The sequence below is a fragment of the Dama dama genome, chromosome 11 (genome assembly GCF_033118175.1).
Source record: "Dama dama isolate Ldn47 chromosome 11, ASM3311817v1, whole genome shotgun sequence".
NCBI lineage: Eukaryota > Metazoa > Chordata > Mammalia > Artiodactyla > Cervidae > Dama > Dama dama.
In genome coordinates this window covers 4,109,481-4,133,332 of record NC_083691.1, presented here as the reverse complement: position 1 = coordinate 4,133,332, position 23,852 = coordinate 4,109,481, and the positions used below count along the sequence as shown (strand labels likewise).

The window sequence follows — 23,852 nt, the reverse complement described above, 5'->3', positions numbered from 1 at the left end:
AAGTCACAAATACTAGGAAGAAAGCAAACCAAGTGGTGGGATGATGCTGGTTTGACTGGATCCAGGATGGTCTCTGAGGTCACAACTGGCTGAGATCTGGACCGTGAGTTCAGATCTCCTCACGGAGATCTGGGGAGGATGTTCAGGGTGGAGCTGATGGCAAGGGCAAAGGCCCTGAGGCTGGAACAACCTTGGCACGTTCAAGGGATGGAAAAAAGGTCAGTGTGGCTGGAGCGGAGGGACTCTGGGAAGTGGGGGTGGGGAGGTCCTGCTGGGTCTTCTGGAAGGAAGTGGATCTGCCCACGCCCAGGCCATCTGGGCAAGGACTGGGCACAGGCCTTCAATGCACATTTATTGAAAGAACACACAAGGGCTGATCTCAGGATCCTGAGCTAGAACACCCAGGAACGTGTGCTTCACCACATTTGCACAAGGATGGCCCATTCCATGGGATCAGCCAGTGGAGTCCCCATCTGGGATCCAGGCTCTAAGGAGGTGGTTAGGAGATAGCACTCTACCTCCTGTGAAGTCTTCTGAGTGCCCAAGAATTGATGCTGTCAAACTGTGGTGCTGGAGACAGCTCTTGAGAGTCCCTTGGACAGCAAGGTGATCAAACCAGTCAGTCCTAAAAGAAATCAACCCTGAATATTCACTAGAAGGACTGATGCTGAAGTTGAAGCTCCAATACTCTGGCCACCTGATGTGAAGAGCTGACTCATTGGAAAAGACCCTGATGCTGGGAAGGACTGGGGGCAGGAGGAGAAGGGGGCGACACAGGATGAGGTGATCAGATAGCAACCATCCAACTCAATGGACATGAATCTGAGCAAACTCTGGGAGACGTGAAGGACAGGGGATCCTGGCGAGCTGCAGTCCACGGGATCACAGAGAGTCAGATGTGACTCAGCAACGGAACAACAACACAAAGTCTGCGAAGAGCTCAGGCTGAGGACCCCCGAGTGCAAACCCGCTGTGAATAGCTCCAGTTTTTCAAAGTTCTAAACAGAAACCAAATCAAAAAAAGAATTCCTTGGTGGTCCAGCGGTTAGGACTTGGTGCTTTCATTGCGGTGGTCCAGATTCAATCCCTGGTCAGGGAACTAAATCCCTGCAAGTTGCAAGGCATGACCAAAATAAACAAATAAAAGGAAAGTAAGCCATCTTTTGATGACCCCACAAGCACAGTGCCCTCAAGTCCTTGGGCACTTGGAGTGGCTAAGGGATGCTTCCATCGACGCCCCATCAGAGAGGCTGGCCGAGGTACAACGAGCTCCCTGCAGGAAGCTCTAAGGTGGGACGGGAGGGCAGGAAGGTTAGTAAGTGTTGCTGCCTTTATGAGAGTTCCTTAAAATAAAACCCAGGAAACTCAGCTCTTGGTTCCCCTTGGCTCCTTTCTTGGAGCAAATGTGAGCAGAGAGCCGTGAGATCCAGCTGAGGGATCTCCCTGACCGTCAGAATCCTCCTCTATGACACTTGCCTCACCGGCTGTTATGGGGCTTGGAGACAGCTCATGGGGTCTGCCAGACCCATCGAGGTCTTCTGAAGGGAGGTGCCAGTATAAATTTAATTCCTTCGGAAAGTTTACCCAGAGTCCCATCAGGTGGCTATGATGAAGCCACTGGTAAGCAAAGGGACCCTCAAATTACAAACATGATCATCTGAGCGTGAATCTGGCTTCAGGAGAGGGCTGTGGGCCTGAGACAGGCTTGTCCTTGAACTAAACAGGTAGTCAAGGGAATACGTCTTGGGTAATTAGTTTGCTGACCAGTGATGCCCTGGGCCCCGTGAAGGCCTCTGTTGATGAGGGTGAGGATTGCATTGGGCCAGTAATTTTCTTCACTAATCAGTGCTGTTGGAGACCAAGCTACAGTTAGGGGTGGACGGCTAAGCACTGAGCTTCTGGGGCAACAGAGGCTGCTTGGAGGCTCAGAGAGGGAGAGGCCCGGAAGGTTATCCCATTGACCACCCTCATCTCGAAGCTGAGAAACCAAGGCCCCAAAAGGTTGTGAGTTAAGTGACCTGTGCAAGCCAGTTGCTCAGCTGGGAAGAAATCTGACTCAAGGTCAAGAAGTCTGACCAGACGGAAGCACAAAGAGACTTCTTGGTTTAGGGTTGTTTTTTTTTTTTCCCCCCCTTGTTAAGTTGGCAACAATTTCTAGAGGGAATTTCCCAACTGGCATCAGAAGTTAAAATGTACATACCTCGTGGCCCAGCAATCATGTTCCAAAGAATTTACATCTAAGATACAACCGCAGAGAGGACAGAAGACATGCACGTGGAGATGTCCATTTCAGTGCCGTTTATAACAGGGATGACAGAAACGACTTCAAGTGTCCATCAGTAGAGGACAGCTTACATAAAGGACAAGGCGTCTACTCAGGGTAGGTCGCTCAGTCACGTCTGACTCTTTGCAACCCTGTGGACTGTAGCCTACCAGGCTCCTCCGTCCATGGGATTCTCTCCAGGCAAGAATACTGGAATGGGTTACCATTTCCTTCTCCACAGGATCTTCCCGACCCAGGGATCGAACCGAGGTCTCCCACATTGCAGGCAGACGCTTTACCCTCTGAGCCACCAGGGAAGTCCCAAGTGTGCTATTAGGAAACCTTTAAAAAATCATCTATGTTGACTTGGAAAGAGGCCTCTGACAGAACATCAAATGGGGAGAAAAAGCAAGTAAACGAAGTGGATAATATGATCTGGTGGTTTAGTTGCTAAGTCCGACTCTTGCAACCCCATGGACTGTAGCCCACCAGGCTCCTCTGTCCATGGCAAGAATACTGGAGTGGGTTGCCATTTCCTTCTCCAGGGGATCTTCCAGACCCAGGGATTGAATCTGGATCTCCTGCACTGCAGGTAGATTGCTGACCAACTGAGCTACCAGGGAAGCCACTGAAGTATATATAGACCTACATATACACACACAACGTGTACACACATGTACACACAACACACACACACACAGGGGAGAGAGGAGGGGCCACACTGATGCCCCAAGAGTGATGGCCAGTCCCTCGGGGACTCAGGGTCCTGGAGTTGAGAGAGACAATAACATGAGTCGACACATCCCAGCCGGAGAGCCGAAGGACCCAGGAGGAGTGACAGTGAGGGCTTCGGAGGAGGGCAAGGTCTCATCGCCCCCGAGGATGGGGAAGAAGGTGGCTGCTCACACAGACTCTAGCTTCCAGCCAATACCAAAACGAGCCCCTCTCTGCAGACTCTCAAATGAGCGCTTCTACTGAGAGGGGCTTCCCACGACTGTGGATCAATCATCATCTGTGGAGTATTTGTTTAACGCCTACACCCTCATCCCCCACTGGAGAAAGCAGGGACCCCTGGCAAGTCAGGCTCATTGCTACCCCCGCACCTGGTACACACGCCAGGCACTCGGCAGGTGCTTAGTAAACACTCTTTGAATGAACGAATGAATGAATGAATAACAGCCTAGACCATCTCCTGAAACCAGGCCTGTTCTCCCAAGCACTGAGTCAGGTCTCGTGGCAATGGGTTCTCCCAGAGTCCCTTTCATCCACTCCACGACGGACTTGTGAACTAAACAGGTAGTCAAGGGAATACATCTTGACTTTGGGAATTAGTTTCAAAATAATCCTATGTAGGGAGGGGCTCTTGCAGATGCAAGATCCATTGCACCGTTGATCCAGAACACACAGGTTCCCTGCTCTGGTGATGGGTCCCCTCAGGCTCCTTATTCTATTCTTTCTGCTTTCCAAACAAATTTAATGGCTTCCATGAACAAAGTGGGTTTTTTGTCTAAAGGAAATGATTTAAAGGCCTAAAAGAGATTGAAAGGACCACTGTGAGACATTGTCGCAGAGGATCAAAGGATGAATCTCCCTGTCCTCACGCCCCAGAAGCGGCTCTCACTTTGGGGGGACCCAAGGGCTGGATGGAGCCCTTGCCTGCTGTTACTCGGGGCCCAGGAGCCTGGCATCATGGTACCCACCCAGACCTGCCCTCCCTGGGCAATCCTGGGGAAGCTGCTTAGAGTGCACACCAGGCCGCTGCCCTTCACATGTCTCGGTCAAGGTTGAACATCAGTAACTGGGGCTCCTGGGACCTGGGAGACAGAGGCTGCGGGACCATGGAAGTTCACTGGTCCCCTCGAAGCACGGACAGCTCTGGGCATCACCGGGGACCATCTCCCAGGGATGGGCTGTGCTCCCCCGTTGGAGGCTGGGAAACACTACTGACCGCTAAAACAAATGACAGACCCCCCCAGACGTGTCCTTGCCTGTGAGAGGCCCTCCCAGTGACGGCGGCTCAGGCCCAGCGGTGAAGGTTGAGGCAGGAAGACCTGCCTTCGGGGCACCTCCCAGGCCCACCCCTGTGTCTCCCGCATCAGGTTCTGCTCTGTGCCTTTGGCTGCCGCCTTTCCCCGTGCCCCCGCCACTGTAGGCCACCACCTCACTTTTCCAGCCCTGCACGGTCTGACCGGCCAGTTCAGCAAAAATGCAGAACAGAGCTCGCCCGAGGTGTTCTGCCGGAAGTTGAAATTCTCCTTGATAATGCTGTCCACTGCCCTTCATCCTCCTCTCGGAGAGAGATTTCCAGCGCTGCCTCGAGTCTCTCCCCATTGAGTCAGGTGCCTCAGGCTTGATTTCTGGGCTTGACAGCTAACATCTTACCCTGCATATAAGCTACTGCCAAGGGCTACCTCTCCGAAACGTCCTGTCAACCCTAAATTTAGCAAAGTGCGAGATATGAATATCCCATTATTTCATAAAGGCCACATCACATGCTTTCGGGTGTTATTTTTTTCTTTCTCTGAAAATCTTCCATGAGAGATAGCCGTCCTCACATTGACCTCGAGGTTATTAAAATCTCAGTCCATTTGTTCCCTGCCAGCCGGGTATGCTTGACACAAGGGTGGACGGGGAGCCGTGGTCACAAGTGAAAGGCTTTCAGGCCCCAGGGGGACCTACCAGGCCCCCCACTGACCCCACCCAGGACACCTGGCCCGTCCTGGTCTTGAAGGGGAGGCGTGTTCAAGCTCCCTCCCGCCTATCAGTCCCCTGGCTCACGCAGAAGGAAGGGCCCCGTGAGTCACGCCACGGTGAGGTGACCAGAAGGGACTAGCCTTCCTGGGCAGAAAGTCTGCATCTTCAGTGTCCAGCTCGGAGAGCCGGTGGCGTTCACTAGGGAAGGCCCTGAGAGAGCTCCCAGGCCAGCTCATGGAAGTCTAGTGGAAGCCAGAGCCGAGGGCAGAGGGGACTCACTGGGAACCCTTCCCCGGACCCTTCCTGCTGCATCTCATACCTCGCTGCCGCCTGTGGTCCAAGCATCCGCATCCCTGTGAGCATCCTTGACCAGGGCTCGGCTCAGGGAGGCAGGGACCCCAGGGCACCAGGCTGCTAGTGCCGGCCTCAAAAGGCTGGGACGGACAGTGGAGAAAAGGAAGCAGCTCCCTCAGCCGGCGCTTCAAGGTAAAGAATTCCCAAGGTTGAATGGTGTGCCCAGGATTCACCATTTAACCCTCCTGCCACCCCAGGGCAGATCAGAAAAGGCCGAGGACCTCACACACACACCCTACACCCTCCCGACACGCTACGCACACCCAGGCAATCGCCTATCACACCTGCACGCATCCCTGCAGGACACGCACACGACGCACCAGCTACACACGGACCTACCCCCAGACAGGCTACACCCACATGCACAACACCCACTGCACCCCACACCCTCTGCACACAACACGGCACACACAGACACTGCCCCCCCCATACAGAGCCTGTGGCGTCTTTCCTTCTTCAAGGCCCCATTTAAAATCAAGTAAAGGGGACCCTCAGCCTCTGTCGGGGTTCATGGGGGGCTCAGCGCTTTCTTCTCCACCCCCCCACATCCCAACACAGCTCCCGGGCCCCGCCCCCTCCTGACCCGGCCAAGGGGGAGCGTCTTGGAAAGGAACCCTGGCTGCTGCAGAGGAGAAAAAAGTACTGCTTTTGTTTGCGTTTTCTATTTCCATCTCATGCATACTGATGCTTGAAGGAAACGGGGCTCCCGCTCCCCCCACACGTCTGCCTCTTCCCCAGATTGCTGGGGGCTTGGCTCAGGCTGTGGATTGGGCTCTTCCCGGCCCCCGCTTACTAAGCATTATAGTCCAGCGAAAGCTAAACGCCACCATTTCTGGGAGCCCACCACTCTCGGGATAGTGAGGATTGCTGGCAGCCGAGCGAGGCCTGCGAGGCCTCCCCGCCTCCGCAGCCGGAAATCAGCGTGTGCAGAGCCAGCAGCGCCGGCGGGGCCTGGGGCCAGAGGGGGCCTTCAGTGATGCGCTTTGTTTATTCTTTACTGCCACCTGCTGGTCAGCCATGGATCCTGCGCCCCAAGTGAGCACTTAAAAGGATAAACCCAACATTTCTGGGACCAGAGGAGAAGAAAGTGGGTTATTTGACTTGGTTGCACTCCACCATTCTTCAGGGGTGGGGAGCAAGCCCCCTTGGAGAACTTATTTCCTTCCTAAACTCAAGTCACTTGCCCTGACAAACGCCTCTTCTGGCCAGCAGTGTTTCCCAGGCACAAGATGGAACAGATGTCTTCTAAGGCTTCTTTAGATTCCAAAAATCTATTTCCTCACATCTCGAGTACTCAACAACAATATTTAAGTCTGCTTGTCAGACAATGGTGCCAGGAGATAACAATTAAAAAAAATAATAATCTACAAGTTTTCCCACAAGCTGTAAAAGCGGGACAGGGTGTATAGAGAAGGGAACCCTCCTGCATTGTTGGTGGGAATGTAAATTGGTGCACCCACTATGGAGAACAGTATGGAGGTTCCTTTAGAAACTAAAAATAGAGCTATCGTATGACCCTGCAATCCCATTCCTGGGCATACATCTGGAGAAAAATGTGATCTGAAAGGATATATATGCGTTCATTGCAGCACTATTCACAATAGCCAAGACGTGGAAGCAACCAGAATGTCCACTGACAGAGCAATGGATAAAGATGTGGTACACACACACAATGGAATATTACTCAACCATTAAAAAGAATGAAATAATGCCATTTGCGGCAATGGATGGACTTAGAGATTATCATAATAAGTGACGTAAGTCTGACAGAGGAGAACTATCATATGACATCCCTTAAATGTGGAATCTAAAAAAAAAACTATACAAATCAACTTAAAAAACAGAACAAGACTCACAGACTTAGAGAATGAACTTACGGTTGTCAGGGGGAAAGCTGGGGAAAGGTATAGTTAGGGAGTTTGGGATGGACATGTACACACTGCTACATTTAAAATGGATAACCAACAAGGACCTACTCTCTAGCACAGGGAACTCTGTTCAGTGTGATGTGACAGCCTGGATGGAAGGGGAATTTGGGGGAGAACGGATGCACATACGTGCATGGCTGAGTCCCTTGGGTGTTCACCTGAAACTGTCACAGCCTTGTTAATAGGCTATACTGCAATACAAAATAAAAAGGCTTTAAAAAATAAAATAATTCACAAGCTTTATTTCCTCCCAGAATCAGCAAATGGATTTCAACTGGAAGTTTTCTTCCTATGGTTGCCAACAATTTGTTTTAACACTGGCTTTTTTTTCCAAGCCCAGAAAAGTACGTTAGGGCTGGGGCCCTTGCCAGTTGGGAGGCTGCTCGGCCCTTGGTGAGCAGCTGCTTGTTTCGATCACTTTCTATCACTCCCCTCTCTGCCACGTCTACTGGGGCCAAAGCAAAGATAAGACGTGAGGGGCCAGCACCGCTGAACCGTCTGCAGCGGAGGGGCAACTCCAACCGTGAGCCCTGAGCTTATCTCGCTAATGAGGTTCTAGATGAGAAAAAAAAAGACCATTTAAAAGCAGGCATTCTTCCATGGGCCACAACTGTTAAAACCCGCATCCTAGAGGCTGTGCCCTGCAACGCGAGTAGCCAACGCTCAGCACAACAGGAGACAAGTCTGCACGCGGCAACCAACACCCAGGGCCGCCCAAAATAAATAGTTTAAAAACAGCCATTCTCTGAACGAATGGCGCTTCACTTAGCAAATTCAGAAGACTTCTAATAAAAATGCTCACAGAGACACACTGTGTCTGACAATCTGGTCATTAGTCATTCCTATCTTAACGCCCACTTTTACACCTTTCCGTGGAAGATGAGACAGGCCAGCAATCCAGATCTGGACTGGACTGTGGGAAAGTGCAGTGTTAACACCAACTGCACGCCACGGATCAAAGAGTTCCCAGAACACGATTTTCCTTCCATCTTAATGCAGTCAGGGCTCAGAACCAGTTATATCCCCCACATCTCAGGGGCAGGGGGAAGGCCAGTGCTCACGTGACCCGTGAGGAGAAAGTCAGCAACTCCTGGGAAACCAGGAAACAACCATGAGCCCGGTGTTCTGGGTGGAAAAGACGCGTTGATGCATTGATTTGACAAGCACTCGCGCTATAGCGCTGACTCGGCTCTGCTGTGAGCTTGGGTTTTTTTCTAATACAAGTATTGACTCCTGCAATCTTCATAACAAACCCATTTTACAGATGAGGAAATGCAGGCCTAGAGAGAGGAAGTAATCTGCCCCAGGCCACATACAAATGGGTCGGGGAGCCCAGAATTAAACCCGGGCCACAGGGCTGTGGGGTCACCTGCCCCATCTCCGCACTCTGCCCCCTTTATAGGGGAAGAAGCAGCGTGAATTCTGCCCTCCTGTCTGCATTTCGTTTGCAGCGTGTCCCGGATGGGTCACCTTACCTCTCAGCTGGGGCTTCTTCCTCTTAAAAAGAGAACTGGACTCAGTTCTCTGAGCTCCCAGCAAGCCGCTAGGTGGCAGGTCTGCAGTCAGGCCACCCCCAGCTTTGAGGACCCATGAGGCGGTCTGTGTTCAGCCTCACTCAGTCACCGGATGCAGCCACTCCCGAACGGAACCAGAACCCAAGCCTTCCCTACGGAGGCAGATCAGAGGTGGCCCTCCTACCCCCGGGCTCCCCTGCTGGCTCAGACGGTAAAGATTCTGCCTACAGTGTAGGAGACCTGGGTTCGATCCCTGGGTCGGGAAGATCCCCTGGAGAAGGGAAACAGCTACCCACTCCACTATTCTTGCCTGGAGAATCCCGTGGACAGAGGAGCCTGGTGGGGCTATAGTCCGTGGAATTACAAAGAGTCAGACACGACTGAGAGACTTTCACTTTCCTACAGCTGAGAGGTGGGCTTGAGCCCCCCAACCCTTGAATCTGGGCCGATCTTGACTCAGTCAATGGACAGAATGAGCTGGAAGCTCATTCTGGGACTTCGGAGGTGGGTCAGAAGAAGCCTTAGCGCTTACCCCATCCTCCGCCCTCCACCCCCCACCCCATCCACAACGGCTGCTCTTGGCCTCCTTGGGATGTTGCTGTGGGAGGAGCTAGGATCACACAAGGGGGCTGACCAACGCAAGGAAGCCCAGGCTACCACGAGGTGATGCTACACGGAGGGGGAGGCCTGAGCACCTCACTGCAGGCACCAGGCCTGGGGACAAAGGGTCCTGCCCCAGCAGATGCAGCGGAGAGAAGAGGCAAGAAACCAGGTCCACACCAGGACCAAGAACCACACATAGGGCCCCAGATGGATGATCCAGCCCAGTTGCCTCCAGTCGTTAGAGCCGTGCCAAGGAAGGCCCAAGTCAGACAGTGGTGTCGAGTCCTCCTGCCCTGCCCTGCCCGAAATCCTGACCCAGGACATCAGCAGCAGAACGAAACAGCCGTCCTTCTACGCCATCATGTTGTAGGGTGGTTCCGATAGATAGCGGGGCCCCAGAGGTGGAGCGGACCAGGCTTCGGCCAGTTCCTGGTGACCACGGGGACCAGGCGCCCAAAGCTGGCATCAGTCACAGGAAGAGAATAAGGTATCAAAGAAGTCCACGTATGAAACATACATGTATGTTTGTGTATACGACCTTGTGTAACATACACGTGTATGTTAAATACATGTACATGTAAGGTACATGAAAACATACATGACCTTGCTACTACTACCATGACTTCTACTATCATTATGAGAATGACAACTACTGTAACTATTGATGATAATAACAGTATCTGATAAGTGGCCTGCTGGGTGCCGTAAAGTGTGAAAGTGATAGTCGCACCCCTGGGTCCGACGCTTTGTGACCCTCTGTAGCCCGCCAGGCTCCTCTGTCTATGGGATTCTCCAGGCAAGAATACTGGAGTGAGTTGCCATTTCCTCCTCCAGGGGATCTTCCCGACCCAGGGATCGAACCCAGGTTTCCTGCATCACAGGCGCTTTCCTTACCATCTGAGCCACCAGGCGAGCCCCAGCTGTGTGCCATGCGTGGTGCTAAACGTTTCACAGACACATTTTCATGCGGACACCTAACCAACCATGACTGTGGTCCTGTGGAAAGCTCACACTTAGATGAGGAAATGGTAGTCCTGAGAGGCTGCGTGACTTGCCCAAGGTCACCCCAAGGTCACCCAGTGGCAGAACCTGAACCGGAATAGAGTGGTGAGTCCACAGACCAAACCTGCAGCTTAACCCTCCACTCTCCGGGAGGGAACACTTCGGGCCACCTCTCTGGAAACCCCTCAGGCCGCCTGCTGCCTGCCGCCTGCCGGCACCTGTTTTCCCTCTGTTCCTTGAGACGAATGGGGTCCCACCAGTGTAGAAATGCAGGCAGCAGGACAAAGCTGCCACAGGGCGGGCCCGCCTGGCACTGCTACGCCATGCCGTCCTGGGACAGCAGCTGTGCCCTCATCTGCTCATTCATTCATGGGTTCGCTCACAGACATTCGCTGAGCTCCTACCATGAGCCAAGCTGGCGATGGGGACTGGGGAGCAGACGGAGCCCACATGGAAACACACAGTGAGAGGTGCTGGGAGGGGTCCCAGAGGAGGTCCATCTCACCTCCCTGTAAACAGACCATGCCCAAGGGGAGAAGGGCCGTGAGATGGGAGCTCTAGTGCTCAGGGTCACGGATGGGAGAAATCGAGGTCTGGATGCCCCGGGGAAGGGCAGAGGAAGGGTGCGGTCTGTGTGCAGGCACGCTTGGTAGCTAAGTCGTGCCTGACTCTTTGTGACCCCATGGACTGTAGCCCACCCGGCTCTTCTGTCCCTGGGAACCCAGGCAAGGACACTGGAGTGGGTGTACACTCTACACGCTCCCCTCCCCTCTCTGTGTCCCTCCGCCCCATCGCACCCCGCTACCTCTCTCTACCCTGAGCCCCCTTCTTGCTCAGCTCAGGGCAGGGTACAACAGGGCAGAGCCGCGGGGCGAGGGCCCTATGCCCCCCTCCCCGGCGATCACAGCTGCGCCAAGTCCCCCACGGGAAGTCTGTTTCAGGGACGTGGCGACTGTCTGAGGTGTAGGGGCTGCAGAAGGTCACTGAAGGCAGCCTCCCTGACACCCCTCGGGCCCTGCTCACAGCCCGACAGGAGAGCCAGTGTCAGCTCCCCTCCGGGGTACTCAGAGGGCAAGGGGCTTCAAGCTACACCTGCCTGGAGGGGGTGTGAGGGGGAGACTCCTGGCTGGAGGAGAAGGCGGGGGCCTTGGGGCCTGGCCTGTCGCAGGCGATTTCACAGCTGAGTGGGCCGGAAGCCACCAGGGCTGCCCGTGGAGAGGAGACGCTTCCAGAAGCCCTGGTTGGAGTGAGGACACCCTGCCCCTCTGGGCTCCCCTCCGGTTTTGTGATCTCTGTGCCTGACACACGGCAAGCCCCCGATGGACACTCAGCCCAGGAAAACCATCTGTGCGGCCCCTCTGCTGACACAGCCACAGTGGCCAGGCCCCCGTCTTCCAGGGGGAGAGGCTACTTCATGGACCGGACGCACGGGTGAGCTGAGAGCCCCTCGCTGCCTCAGTTTCCCTGCCGCTCTGGCCACCGAACAGAAAGCTTTGCAGCCTCTTGGCCACAGACCTTTGGCTGACGCCCCAGCAGGGCATCATCTTAATAACGCAGACAGACAGTGCCACTCTCGCAGCCAAAGTCTAGTTCTTAAAAACTCAAGAGCTGGACCCTCTAGGGGGACAACCCTGTTGATAAACAGCGTGCTGACCCCCTTTCTACCGCTGTCCTCATTACACGTGTCTGCCCCTCACAACGCACCCCCACTTTGAGACCCGCTGCTCTGCTGGGCCGGCTCGGCAGGAAGGCGCCTACCTAGTTTCCAGAAGAAAATCTTTGTAGCGGTCCCAGCGGAAAAGTCAAAAGTTTGACTTGAAAAAAGGAGCTACTTCAAAAGCATTGTCAAGACGGAGGTGAGGGTTCCTTTAAAAATGCATAAATTACTGGGGTGTCCGTTAATCAACCTACAGGCAGCCCAACGGGGGCGGGTCTGGGTGGGGGTGCTGAGGGGACCCGTGGGGACGCATCCAGGGGAGGTGCAGCGGATAAAATACACGTTGAGTAAAAGAGTAAATTAATGTGTTTATTACTTACTGCTTGGGCTGCGTGTGTGTCTGTGTGTGCGTGTGTGTGTGTGTGTGTGCGTGTGTGTGTGTGTGTGTGTGTGTGTGTGTGGAGAAAAATGAAAGAAAAATGTAGAGTTTTTTCAATAATAAAAAGGGAGTTGCACTGCAGGGCCCCTAAAGCTTGTGAAAAATTAAACTCGACGGATTCAAACTGTCCTATTTCCACTTCAAAAGAGAAGAGGCACTGAGCTCTTCCCAAGTTAGCTTCAAACGCCCAGCACCCCAGAAAGTTTCTTTATAAAAATAAAGGCTCCTGCTCCCCCAAGCACTGTACTGGTTACTGTACCCATGGTCTCTCTCTCTCCTAATTATACCCCTGTGAGTCCATTAATCAACTGGTAAATTATTTAGAGAGTCATGCGCTGTCTTCAGCTGGTACAAACACACCACATGCAAAGGCTTGCTGGAAACCGGCCGGGGTCCCTCGGGGTCTCCCCTCTGTGCTAAGACAGCTAGCAGCTTGCCGAGGCTGCGCTATTAAAAAAAAAAAGAAAAAGAAATAGCACGCCGCTTACCTCCTCAGATGGGAAGATTTACTTTGTCTTTCAACTCAGCCACTCTTTGCAAGGTTTTAACAAAAGAGAAAAGGTGGTGTATTGTCGAATCTTTAGTGTGCATTTAGTGAGGAGAATATTAATTCCCCCTCAAAAAAAAATAAAAAAATAAGGCAGCCCTTCGGCTGAGATCTGATCTGGGCCTCCTGGGACGTGTACTCACGGAAGCCTCTCAAAAATGCTCGTAATCATGCCGGTTTGGGGCTGGTTCGGATTGTTTGTGTTCCGATGGCTGCGTTGGCTGTGGTGAGGTCTCATTACCAGAAAGGGTGCAAATTAAGAGTCTGGAGTCTCCCTCAAACCTCCCGCCTCTTCTCAGGTTCTATTAGGCCTTGAGGGACCTTCTCCAGACAGAAATATTTTGGCCATAACAGGGTTTATGGGAGCGGGCATGGGTAACACGGGGTAATGATCTGTCTTCCGCGTTATCTTTTCTACATGCCAGCACTTGCGCATTTAGGGGAAAGTTACTATGCCAATTAAAGAGTTGTTTTCTCACCTAAAAAAGTCAGTGTATATCTGGCATGTGTGCCAAGGAATCCAGGCCTTCTTTCAGTTGAACCCCCTCCAACTGTTGAGGGAATGCTGGCAGGGCAGTGCTGGTTACAGAGGTGAAGTGAGTGAGGAGAGCCGCATCCCCACCCCCCGACCCCTGCAACCTTGGTCAAGGAGCCGGGTTGGCAGGTGCTGGGCTGGCAGCACCTGGGTGCAGGTGCTCAGTTCTCCCTTCTGATTCTGCAGATCCAGGAGGTGGGAAAAGCTGGGGTCTGACCTGAAAACCCCACCCGGGGACACACCGTCACTGGCGGCCCCCTCACCTGACATCCCTGCACGAATGGAGCACAATGGGGACAGCTCTAGGCAAGCATCTCACACACTGAGTGCAAAGACTAAACCAGCGAGGGTGAAATACTCCTTTGGCTGTTTTAATATCTTGCCTAGGTCACCAATCTCCAGAGAAAACACAAGCAAAGTCCAAGAATGAGAACCATGACCAGAGCCAGGGAAGAAGGCCACCATTCTGAACCAGAGATGGTGGCGTACCACTGATTAGACCCAGCTGTCTGGAATGAGGTTATATTACCATCTACCACCAGCAGTCACAGGACCGTAATTATGGCCGAAATTCCCAGGAGAAGGACTAAAAATAAAGCCACGTGTGCTCAGCTGTGTCCAACTCTTTGCGACCCCACAGACTGTAGCCCGCCAGGCTCCACTGTTCATGGGATTTCCCAGGCAGGAATACTGGAGTGGGCAGCCATTTCCTTCTCCAGGGGATCTCCCAGACCTAGGGATCAAACCTGCATCTCTATGTCTCCTGCATTGGCAGGCAGATTCTTTACCACTGTGCCACCTGGGAAGCACCCACACTACACTTGACCTTAGCCAAAAAGCCCATAGGGTGAGCTGAGGCCAATGAGAGAGTTAGTTTTCACATTAAGTGAAACTTGAGAAACAAGAATTTCAATGAGCAAGGACAGATGGCTGCCTTCCTTGGGAAGCTCAGGTCTCTGGGGTTAAAAACCTCACATCCAGAAGGCCCTTTGGTAGGAATGAAGCACAGAGAAGGCTCAGGGTACGTCATCTAGAGATGGTGACCACTGGGAGTCACCGATGGTTTAAGCAGAGAACTGAGTTCTAGCTGCCCCCTTGGCTAATTCTGGGCAGAAAAAAACAATGTCTGCACACATGGCCATAGCACAAAACGGCCACGGAGTCCGCCAGCACTGACCACTGAAGTTTAAATGGTTTTTCAGCAGCTGAGAAGTTATTTTTCCAAAAGCCCAGAAGGGTTTTCAGTTGTTCTGCAACCATGCGCAAGTAACAGGAGCTCCCACGCAGGCAAGCCTGTGTGCTGGGCGGCCTGGCCCCCGTGTCATGAGCAGCCCCCTCTCCGGGCCCACCGGGGACACGGCTGCCTGAGGAGCACCGTGTGGGGCCCTGGGGAGTCAACGTGCTCTATTCAGCTCAGCTCCAGTCGAATGCGTTTAGGAGGTCGGACCTATGTATCTCAAAATCTGGAGCATGGAACAAGCGTCTCCCCAACCCTCTGGCCACAGTGCAGCCGCCAAAAGCCCGGGATCAAGAGATTGGGACGAGTGAAGATGGGGCCCTGGAGTCCTGTGCCCGGTAAATGTGGGAAGAGGGGACGGCAGCGCCGTTATTAATTTTGCGGCTGATGTGAAAGGAGGAGGTGTTGGCAGCTCCCATGAGGATATAAAAGAACATAACTGAGTCTGTGGAGGTCGCGGCTGGAACATCACATCAGGAGGCCCCGTGGGGGCAGTAAGAGGAAGTGGCTCCGTGGGGGGACGGTGACATCTGGGTCTACTCTCTGGGCTGCTGGCGGCAGCGACGGCTGTGAAGACGCCCCGCCATAACCACGCTCCCCGCAGGGACTCGCAGCTCCGAGGCGCGTGGAGCCAGGGCAGGAGTCCCAGAGAGAGACGGGCAGCAGGTGTGGCCAGGCCGGCCAGCTGCTGGGAGCACAGGGCAGAGTCCCCGGCAGAGGAGGTCCAGCCCCTGGCAGGGCACTGCCTGCCTTCAGAGGGAGTGATGGGGGGTGGTCTACGCAAGTCTGGCTGCAGGGCAGGGTGTTCAGAGGGAGTGACCGGGGGGTGGCCTACTCTAGGCTGGCTGCAGGGCAGGGTGTTCTGAGAGACATCTGCCAGCCCCGAGGGGCGGGGGCTGTGCCCCCGGTGACCAGGCCTGTGGGTCCTTACCATACTCTCTGCCCCTGCAGGATTTCTGGAAATCCTTGCAGGACTTCTGGAACCTTCTGGGTTTCGCCTGGGGAAACCCCGGCAGGGGTTCCCAGGACTGCAGCTGGTCCCCCAGCTGAGATATCTGAAACACCACCAGGTTCTGAGGAAGCAAACCCGAGTCGTCCGGACGGCCCCACAGGACAGAGGGGCAGCCGAGTTTCCTTCCTCCAGACGTTCTGTCAGTGGCTGAAAGTGTTCAGGGCCGCGCCCCACCGCGCGTGCGGGCTCGGGGGACCCTTCGGACCCAGGGCAGTGTGGGGAGAAGGCACGGCCCTCCGGCCCGCCTCACTCCTGCCGGGAGAGGAGAGTCACTCCTCGGGGGGCCTTGTCCCTCCAGCTCCCACCCTCCGGCTGGCGGGCCCTCGCCCTCGTGTGGACGGATTCGCTTCCCACCTCAGGCCCCACTCAGGGCTCTTCCTGGGGAGGGCCTGGGCAGTCCCGTCCCCGCCACACCGCTGCCCCCCCAGGTCTGCACTTGGTCGGGGGCGTGTTAGGAAAAGCCCAGCTGTACCCTCAGGGCCCTGTCTCTTTCTCCTCCCGTCTGTCTCCCCCGGGATCAGAACTCAGGGGTGATGCGGTCCATCACCACGCGCCCAAGTCTGCGCCTGAGGCGCGACGCCGGCCGCGGGCGCGCGGACGCCGGCACGGGAGGTGGCAACATGGCGCTTCCAGGTTCAGCGAGATTTTCTCCTGAAGCCCGACTTCAGTGGAGAATCACTGAAGTTTCCGTTTCCTGTTTCTGCTGGGAGGGCGGCGATGCGGGCGGCCAGGCCCGGGCGGTTCCCGCGTGCGTCCTCCAGCAGCCGGGCGCTCTGGTTTCCCCAGCAGCGTCTCCACAGCCCACTAATGAGCCCCTGTTAGTGGTGATGAATGTAAATGCATTCTTTGTTATCCCTGCGAGATGGGGATTAGTGAAATGACAGGATTTATTGCTTCTGTGAGGAAGATACGATGTTGGTGGTTGTTGTGTCTTTAATTCTGCAGCAAGTGGAGGAGTGTAGAGCTACCTCGTCTAAGGAAAGAGAAGGCTGCGGAGGGAAACATTAGCACAAAGCTCTGAAGACTGAAGCTGCCAAGCTCTGGCTCCTTGTGCGGGAAACGGAAGTGTGCGCTCAGTCTCCTTATATCCACCAAAAAAAAAAAAAAAGGAAAACTAAAAACCAAAACAACTCTGCCTCTTGACCACCAGTGGAAAGGCCCCTTGGGTCTGTGTTTAGCATGCAGAGAGAGAGGGTTGAAGAGGCTGGCTGCGACGATGGAGGAAGGGGCCTCCGGAAGCTGGGAAAGGCCAGGAGACAGACCGTCCCCAGAGAATTCCTCAGGAAGGAAGGCAGGCCTGCCGCCATGTGACTTTAGGACGCCTGACCTCCAGGACCGTGAGAGAAGAAATGCGTGTTGTTCCAAAGCGCTGAGTGTTTCAGCCACGATAGAAACCGAATAACTAGGCAATATCCAGAGATGCAAAGCCATGGAGGACTCGAGCGTCCGGTGCCCAGGGGCAGCAGGGCGCCTTAGTTCAGTGTCACCGGCCCCCCGGGCATACGTTCCCTCTGACCTAATCAGGGGTGTCTGCAAACCTGCCCAGTCACAGGAGGGTGCCTTACAGGATCACTGAAAGGAGTGCAAATCTGAAAACCACCTAAATATTTACTTTTCACAACTTTTTATTTTGATAAACTCAAAGGTACAGAACAGTTCCAAGAAGAGGCAAGGAATTTCTGTCTCCCTTTGCCTGAGGTTTACCCCCCTGTCAACATTGCCTCATCTGGTTGGTCACTGTCTTTCTTTCTGAACCACGAAATGCTTTGTCAGGGAGAATTATACAAATTACCCACCCAGTCCGTGCAGGGAATACCATGCAGCAACATTTAAAATGGCATAAATCTATTAACTTGTTATCTTATTCACTCATTAAGGCAACGGATGTTTTTCAGAGGGCCAATCACCCCGTCCCCCGCCTCAACGGCGGGGGAGCTGGGCTTGCCGGAGGGTGAGTGAGCTTGAGCAGGCGTCGGGCCTCCATCCCACTGCCCCCACAGCCCGTGCATCCCAGCCCGCGCTCATGTGAACCCGGCACCTGGGGTTTCTGTCTCCACCTCTCCATGGAGACGCCCGGGCCTCGTGGCTGCTGCGGGGCTGGGGCACCCCGGGATCTGAACCAGACAGGGAAGCACCAGAGCTTGCGCTGGCTGACCCTGTTCACCAGCCGGTGACACAAACAGACTCACCTGCTCCGGTCATCATGGCTCCCTGCTCTGATCGCCGCGTCTGGGGGATCCCTTTCTGCCCGCCTCACTGGAACGTCACCGCGGGGACCAGGACACCTTAAGGAGGGCCTGGGGAGAGCCAGGCCAGGACGTCCTCCCCAGGCGGGCCCTCAGAGCAGGGATCATGGGCGGGCAGCCTGTTCAGAAGTGGCAGGAGGAGGAAGGAGCACTGGGCAGTGAGGGTGTCCCAGCCAGCGTGCGCTGATCATCACCACGGCCCCCTCCTCCTTCTGGGTTGGCCTTCTTCATAATAAGCGCCTGTTCATAGCAGACGTGATAACGCGCTTGTGCTCACCGCACAGAGAAGCTACATACAGCCCTTTACACAAGCATGGGAGATGGGGGCGAGGAAAACCCGCCACCCAGGGAGGAGCCCAGACGTGAGCCAGCAGGCCTGTGGCCTGAGCACCTCGCCCCTTCTCTGGGGCTCATCTGTGGACTCGGGAAACGGGAGAGAACGGGTTGGGATTGAGGACGCGCTTTCAGAGCTTAGGTCACAGAGGGGCTCTGCAAAGATGACCCGGTCCAGCCTTCCCTGAGGCCCAGTGGCCAGTCAGTCCTCAGGTCTGCAAGGCTGTCTGAGCCTCCTGGCTTCGGACTGCTGACCAGATCAGAATCTTGGCCCCTGGTGTTTTGGGACAGGAGGTGGAAAAGAGGTGGGCAGCTCTGGGCCTCTCCTGGCTCCCAGCTTTAAGTGACAATAAGCATTCTTGAGAAACAGGGCTGCCTCACACCATCAGGGAGATGCATTACGTTCACAGACCTCGCCCCCCAGCCCCCCATCGCTTGGAAGCCAGGATGACCAGCTGGGGAACAAAACCAGAGCCTTTGCCTCCCAGAAAGCCCGGCTTCCATTTCCTGGTGGTCTTTCCCAGATGGAGCCCCCAGGTGCCCAGCAAGCCTCACACAGAACAGTCTCTCTCCAGAGCCTGGAAGGTTCTGGGAGTCACGGCCAGCATGGCCTACCTGCTATCTCCTTCTCGAAAAAGGGCTGGATCATCTCGCCGTATTTGGACTTGTCCGCCACGGCTTCTTTGAGCAGTTGCCCACAGCAGACTAGAGGAGAGAGGAACAGAAAGAAGCCCGTTAAATTTTAAATAGAAGGAAGAATGAGAAGAAAAAAAAAACCAAACCAAAAACCCAGTGCTGCCTGCTAGGGGGGGAAAAAAAAGGTCACTGAAAAAAATATAAAAGGGTTTTCTGAGTGTGGGCATGTGTCCAAGTGAAAGAAAGTATCAAAAAGGAATTGGAAATAAAAAAGAAGCTGAGGAAGGATGCTGTGGAATGAAAAAGAATCCATTTGGTGAAAGACATATTAAAAATGAACTCACATATTAAAAATGGACGGCGGGGAGAAGACATAACAAGGACTGTCACCACCAGAGAAGGACCCGCAGGGCCTCGGCGACACCCGGGAGTACAGACCGCGGCCCTGGGGGTGTTGAGGATGGACACTCTGGCAGAGAACCATGTAGACCGGCGTGATGCCCACATTCACGCTGTTAATCACTCAAGGGTGGGTGGGGACCCTGGAGTTGCCATGGCCCCCTGTGATAACGAGTCCAGACACCATCAAGCTCTACAACAAAAGGACGCACAGGTGCCTTTCTGTCATGAGCAACACTGTGTCTCTAGACCCCAGCTGGGGCTAACACACAGGGCGTGCCAGTTACTGAGCGTGGAAGGAATAAACACAGTTGCTCTCTCCTTGGCTACGAAAACCTTGACAGCCAGAGCCGGAAGGGTCCAACCACGTTTTCATGAGTTGTTAATAGCACAGTCTTACTTTTCTTAACTTTAAAGGTAAGGACTTGACCTCCTGCATTGAAGAAATTGAAATCCTAAAGTTAAGTGGATAAGGTGAATGTTAAGGATGATGACCACCAAAGACGGATTCCTCTGGAGTGACATGTTAAATTCTCTATGTAGCAGCAGCGACCGTGTGCAGAGTGGCTGCGGCTTCACTCGCTAACGAGGAGTAATAAAGGCAGCCGAGACCTTTCCCCACGCCAAGCACTGTGCCTGCCAGTCATGCTTGGTATTATCCAGCCCGCATGCTAACTGCAGCTTTTTAGGTAACGAGACAGAACCAAAGAGGCGGTGTGTACTGTCCTAGGTCACCAGCGAGTAAGTGGCAGAGCTGGGATTCAAACCCAGGTCTGTGTGACACCAAAACTAGGCTGAGCCTCCAGTTCTGACCAGGAGGGAGGAGCAGGTATCCTATTTCCCTTCTGTCATAAAAAGCTATAAAACTAAACAAAATACATGAGGCAACTCTTTTCAGGCACTTGGTCAGCAGACATGCGGGGCTGTGGTCCTTGAGAAAGGAGACAAACCAGGTGGGGCTCACTCACCCTGGACTTGGACCTACAGGTACTGCCCGTCCCACGGCTAGGGGGATGTGGAACCCAGACACAGCGGGGGACACAGCATTGGAGTCTGGGGCCTTGAGGCAGCTGCACTCTGTAGGACAGAACAGTGGACGGGGCCGCGGGAGCAGGCTTAGAAATCTGCAGGAGGGTTCCCTGGAGTCACTGATCAATGCCAGACTACATGTGTAGAGGGGAGGCTCCACAGGGCCTGGGGGAGAGAGGCCACAGGGTTGCTGGGAACTGACTGGGGGTCCGTACAGCGCAAGATGAGGCCGGCAGCTGATGGCCAGAGTCAGAGACCTCGCTCAGCACCTCAGACCCACAGCTGAGACTCCAGGAAGGCCATGCTTCAGGTGTAAGGATACACAAGCCCCAGAGGAAGCACACCTAATCCCACCTTGTAGGTGCGTGCTAAGTTGCTTCAGCCGTGTCTGACTCTTTACGACCCTATGCGCTGTAGCCTGCCAGGCTCCTCTGTCCATGGGATTCTCCAGGCAAGAATAGTGGAGTGGATTGCCATGCTTGCCTCCCAGAGATCTTCCCGACCCAGGGATCAAACTCATGTCTCTTATGTCTCCTGAATTGGCAGGAGGGTTCTTTATCACCAGTGTCACCTAGGAAGCCCAATCCCACCTTAACAAAGACTAAAACTAAGCCTCAGTGAGGTCAAGCTGATCCTCCAGGAAACTAACTAACTGCCTGTTAGAACTTAGCTCTTTTTCATGTGATGTTCTCAAAGCAGGACCACACAATCCAGACTCTCAAAAATGTGAGAACCACAATGTCCAGCATATAATAAAAAAAATACTTTAGATAAAAAAAAAAACCAACAAAAACTATCAGGAAAATGTGACCCCTACAAGGAGAGACAACAGGTCCTAGTATCATAGGTTAAGAGATCACATGGATGTCAGTGTTTGCACATAAGAACCATAAAATGGCTATTATGAATATGTTTAAACTTGAAAAGATTATTAAAATGAATGAAAAGATGTGGAATCTCAGCAGAGAAATGGAAACTATAAAAAAGAACCAGATGGAAGTTCCAGAACTGGGAAATACAATATTCTTCAATGGAAAACATCACTGAATAAGCTGCAATCAGTGAATCTGAAGACATGAAAATAGGCACTAGGAAGTATTCACAAGGAAGCAAAGACAAGGTGGGGAGGGGACTGGGGGAAAAAAAAGAATAAAACTTCAAAGAGCTGGAAGGCAATAGCAAACAAATAACATACATGTAACTAGAGTTCCAAAAAGAGGAGAGAGAGGGAGGGAGGGATGGGGAGAGAGAGGGAATATTTGAGAAAATAATGAGAGAAAATTTTCAAAATTTGATAAAAAGTATCAACCCATAGACCCAAGACTGTCTGATAGCCAAGCAAAAAGAACACAAAATAAACTGCACCTTGATACATTATAGTTAAATTTTTGAAAACCAAACAGAAAATATTAGAAGCAACTAGGAGTGAGATGCTTTATATATAGGAGAACAAAGATAAAAAATAATCTCTGAGTTCTCATCAGAAGCAATGCAATGGAATGCGTCAATGCAACAATGAAATGATATCTTTAAAGTGCTAAGAAGGGGGAAAAACCTGTCAACATAGATTTCTATATGCAGCAAAAACATCCTTCAAGAAGGAGGGTGAGATAAAGACATTTTCAGACAGATGAAAGCCGAATTTCACCAGCAGACTTGCACTACAAGATATGTTCAAGGAAGTTCTTTAGGCTGAAAGAAAATGATATATCAGATGGAGACTTGGATCTAAACAAAGGAGTGAAAAGTGTTGATACTGAGTATATATAAAAGCCCTTTCCCCCTGTCTCTTGACTTAAAAAAAATGACTGTTTAAAGCAAAAATAATTACAATATACTGTAGGGTTGATGACATATGTAGGAGTAAAACGTGTGACTACAGTAACATGAAGAACCAGAGCAAGGCCAAGGGAAAGACACTGTCAGGCTCTCCTGTTCCCCATGAAGAGGCACAGTATTGATTCAGGACAGACTGTGAAGGATAACATGTAACCCCTAGAGCAACCACAAATGAGATGAACCAAGGAGACACAGCCAGAAGGGCAATGGGGGAAATAAAGTGCATTACTAGAAAATGTTTTTGACCAATCCAAAAGCAGGCAGGAAAGGAAGAACAAAGAACAAGGGCTTCCCTGGCGGTCTGGTGGTTAAGGGGCCGCTGCCAATACAGAGGACATAGGTTAGATGCCTGGTCTTGGAGGACCCCACATGCTGCAGGGCGACTAAACCCGTGCACACGTCCTGAGCCCAGATTCTGGAGCCCTCAAGCCACAGCTAGAGAAGCTCACAGGCAGCAATGAAGATCTACCACACCAAAAAAAAAAAAAAAAAAAAAGACACACAAATAGAAGACAAAAAATCAGAATGGTCAACTTGAAACCAACCATATAAAAAATCACTTTAAAGGGAAATGGACTAAACACTTCAATTAAAAGGCAGAAAATGTCAGGCTGAATTTTTTTTCAAAGCAATTATGTGTTGTCTACAAGACACATATTTAGAATATAAGACATGGATAGTTCAAAAAAAGAAAGAATAGAGGTTATACTTATCAGATAAAGTGGGCTTGGAGAAAATGAGTATTACTGGAGAGGTGGAGGAGTGCTTCCTAACCATAAGGGGAGATCGCACCAAGAAGAGGCCACACTCCTTAATCCACACACAGCCTCAAATTTCAGGAAGCAAAGACCGGCAGAAAAATAGAGAAACCTGCAGGCAGAGCTGGAGCTTTTAATGCACCTCTCTCAGCTACTGAAATAATAAGCAGAGAGAAATCATTAAGAACACAGAGGAAGTGATCACACTATCAACCTCACCCCACTGACATTCTTAGAGCACGATATTCAACAAAACCAGTGTATATATTCTTTTCAAGTGCACATGTACTTCACCAATATGGACATGTGCTGGGCCATAAAAAAGTCTCAATACATTTCAAAGGGCTGAAACCATATAGGGTATGTCCTTTGACCTCAAGAGAATTAAAGAAACAAAAAACAATCTGGGAAATTCCCAAATATTTGGACAGTGAGCAGTATACTTCTAAATAATGCATGGGTCCAAAAAACCACAAAGGAGATTAGAAAATACTTTGAACTGAATGATAAAACACAGCATATTAAAATTTTGTGAGATGCAACCAAAGAAGTGTTTAGAGATAATTGTGTAACATTAAGTGCTTATATTGGGAAAAGTGAAAGTGCTAAGTTGCTCAGTAATTTTGTCCAACTCTCTGCAACGCACAGGCTTCTCTGTCTGTGGAATCCTCCAGGCAAGAATACGGGAGTGGGTTGCCATCTCCCCTGGAGAAGGGGATCTTCCCAACCTAGGGATCAAACCTGGGTCTCCCATATTGCTTTGCATGCATTCTTTTACCATCTGAGCCACCAGGGAAGGCCCACTTATACTAGGAGAATGGTTTAAA

The 23,852-nt window shown here is 52.4% G+C and overlaps 1 protein-coding gene across 4 annotated transcripts in view; it reads right to left on the bottom strand.

Annotated features, from left to right (window-relative positions):
• AK8 (adenylate kinase 8) overlaps positions 1–23,852 on the bottom strand; it is a 135,547-nt gene that overhangs the window by 55,119 nt on the left and 56,576 nt on the right. For all 4 annotated transcript variants that reach the window (XM_061156161.1, XM_061156162.1, XM_061156163.1 and 1 more), the window contains one exon: positions 18,980–19,069. In XM_061156161.1, coding sequence (XP_061012144.1) covers positions 18,980–19,069 — 90 coding nt within the window. The remainder of the gene's footprint in view (positions 1–18,979; positions 19,070–23,852) is intronic.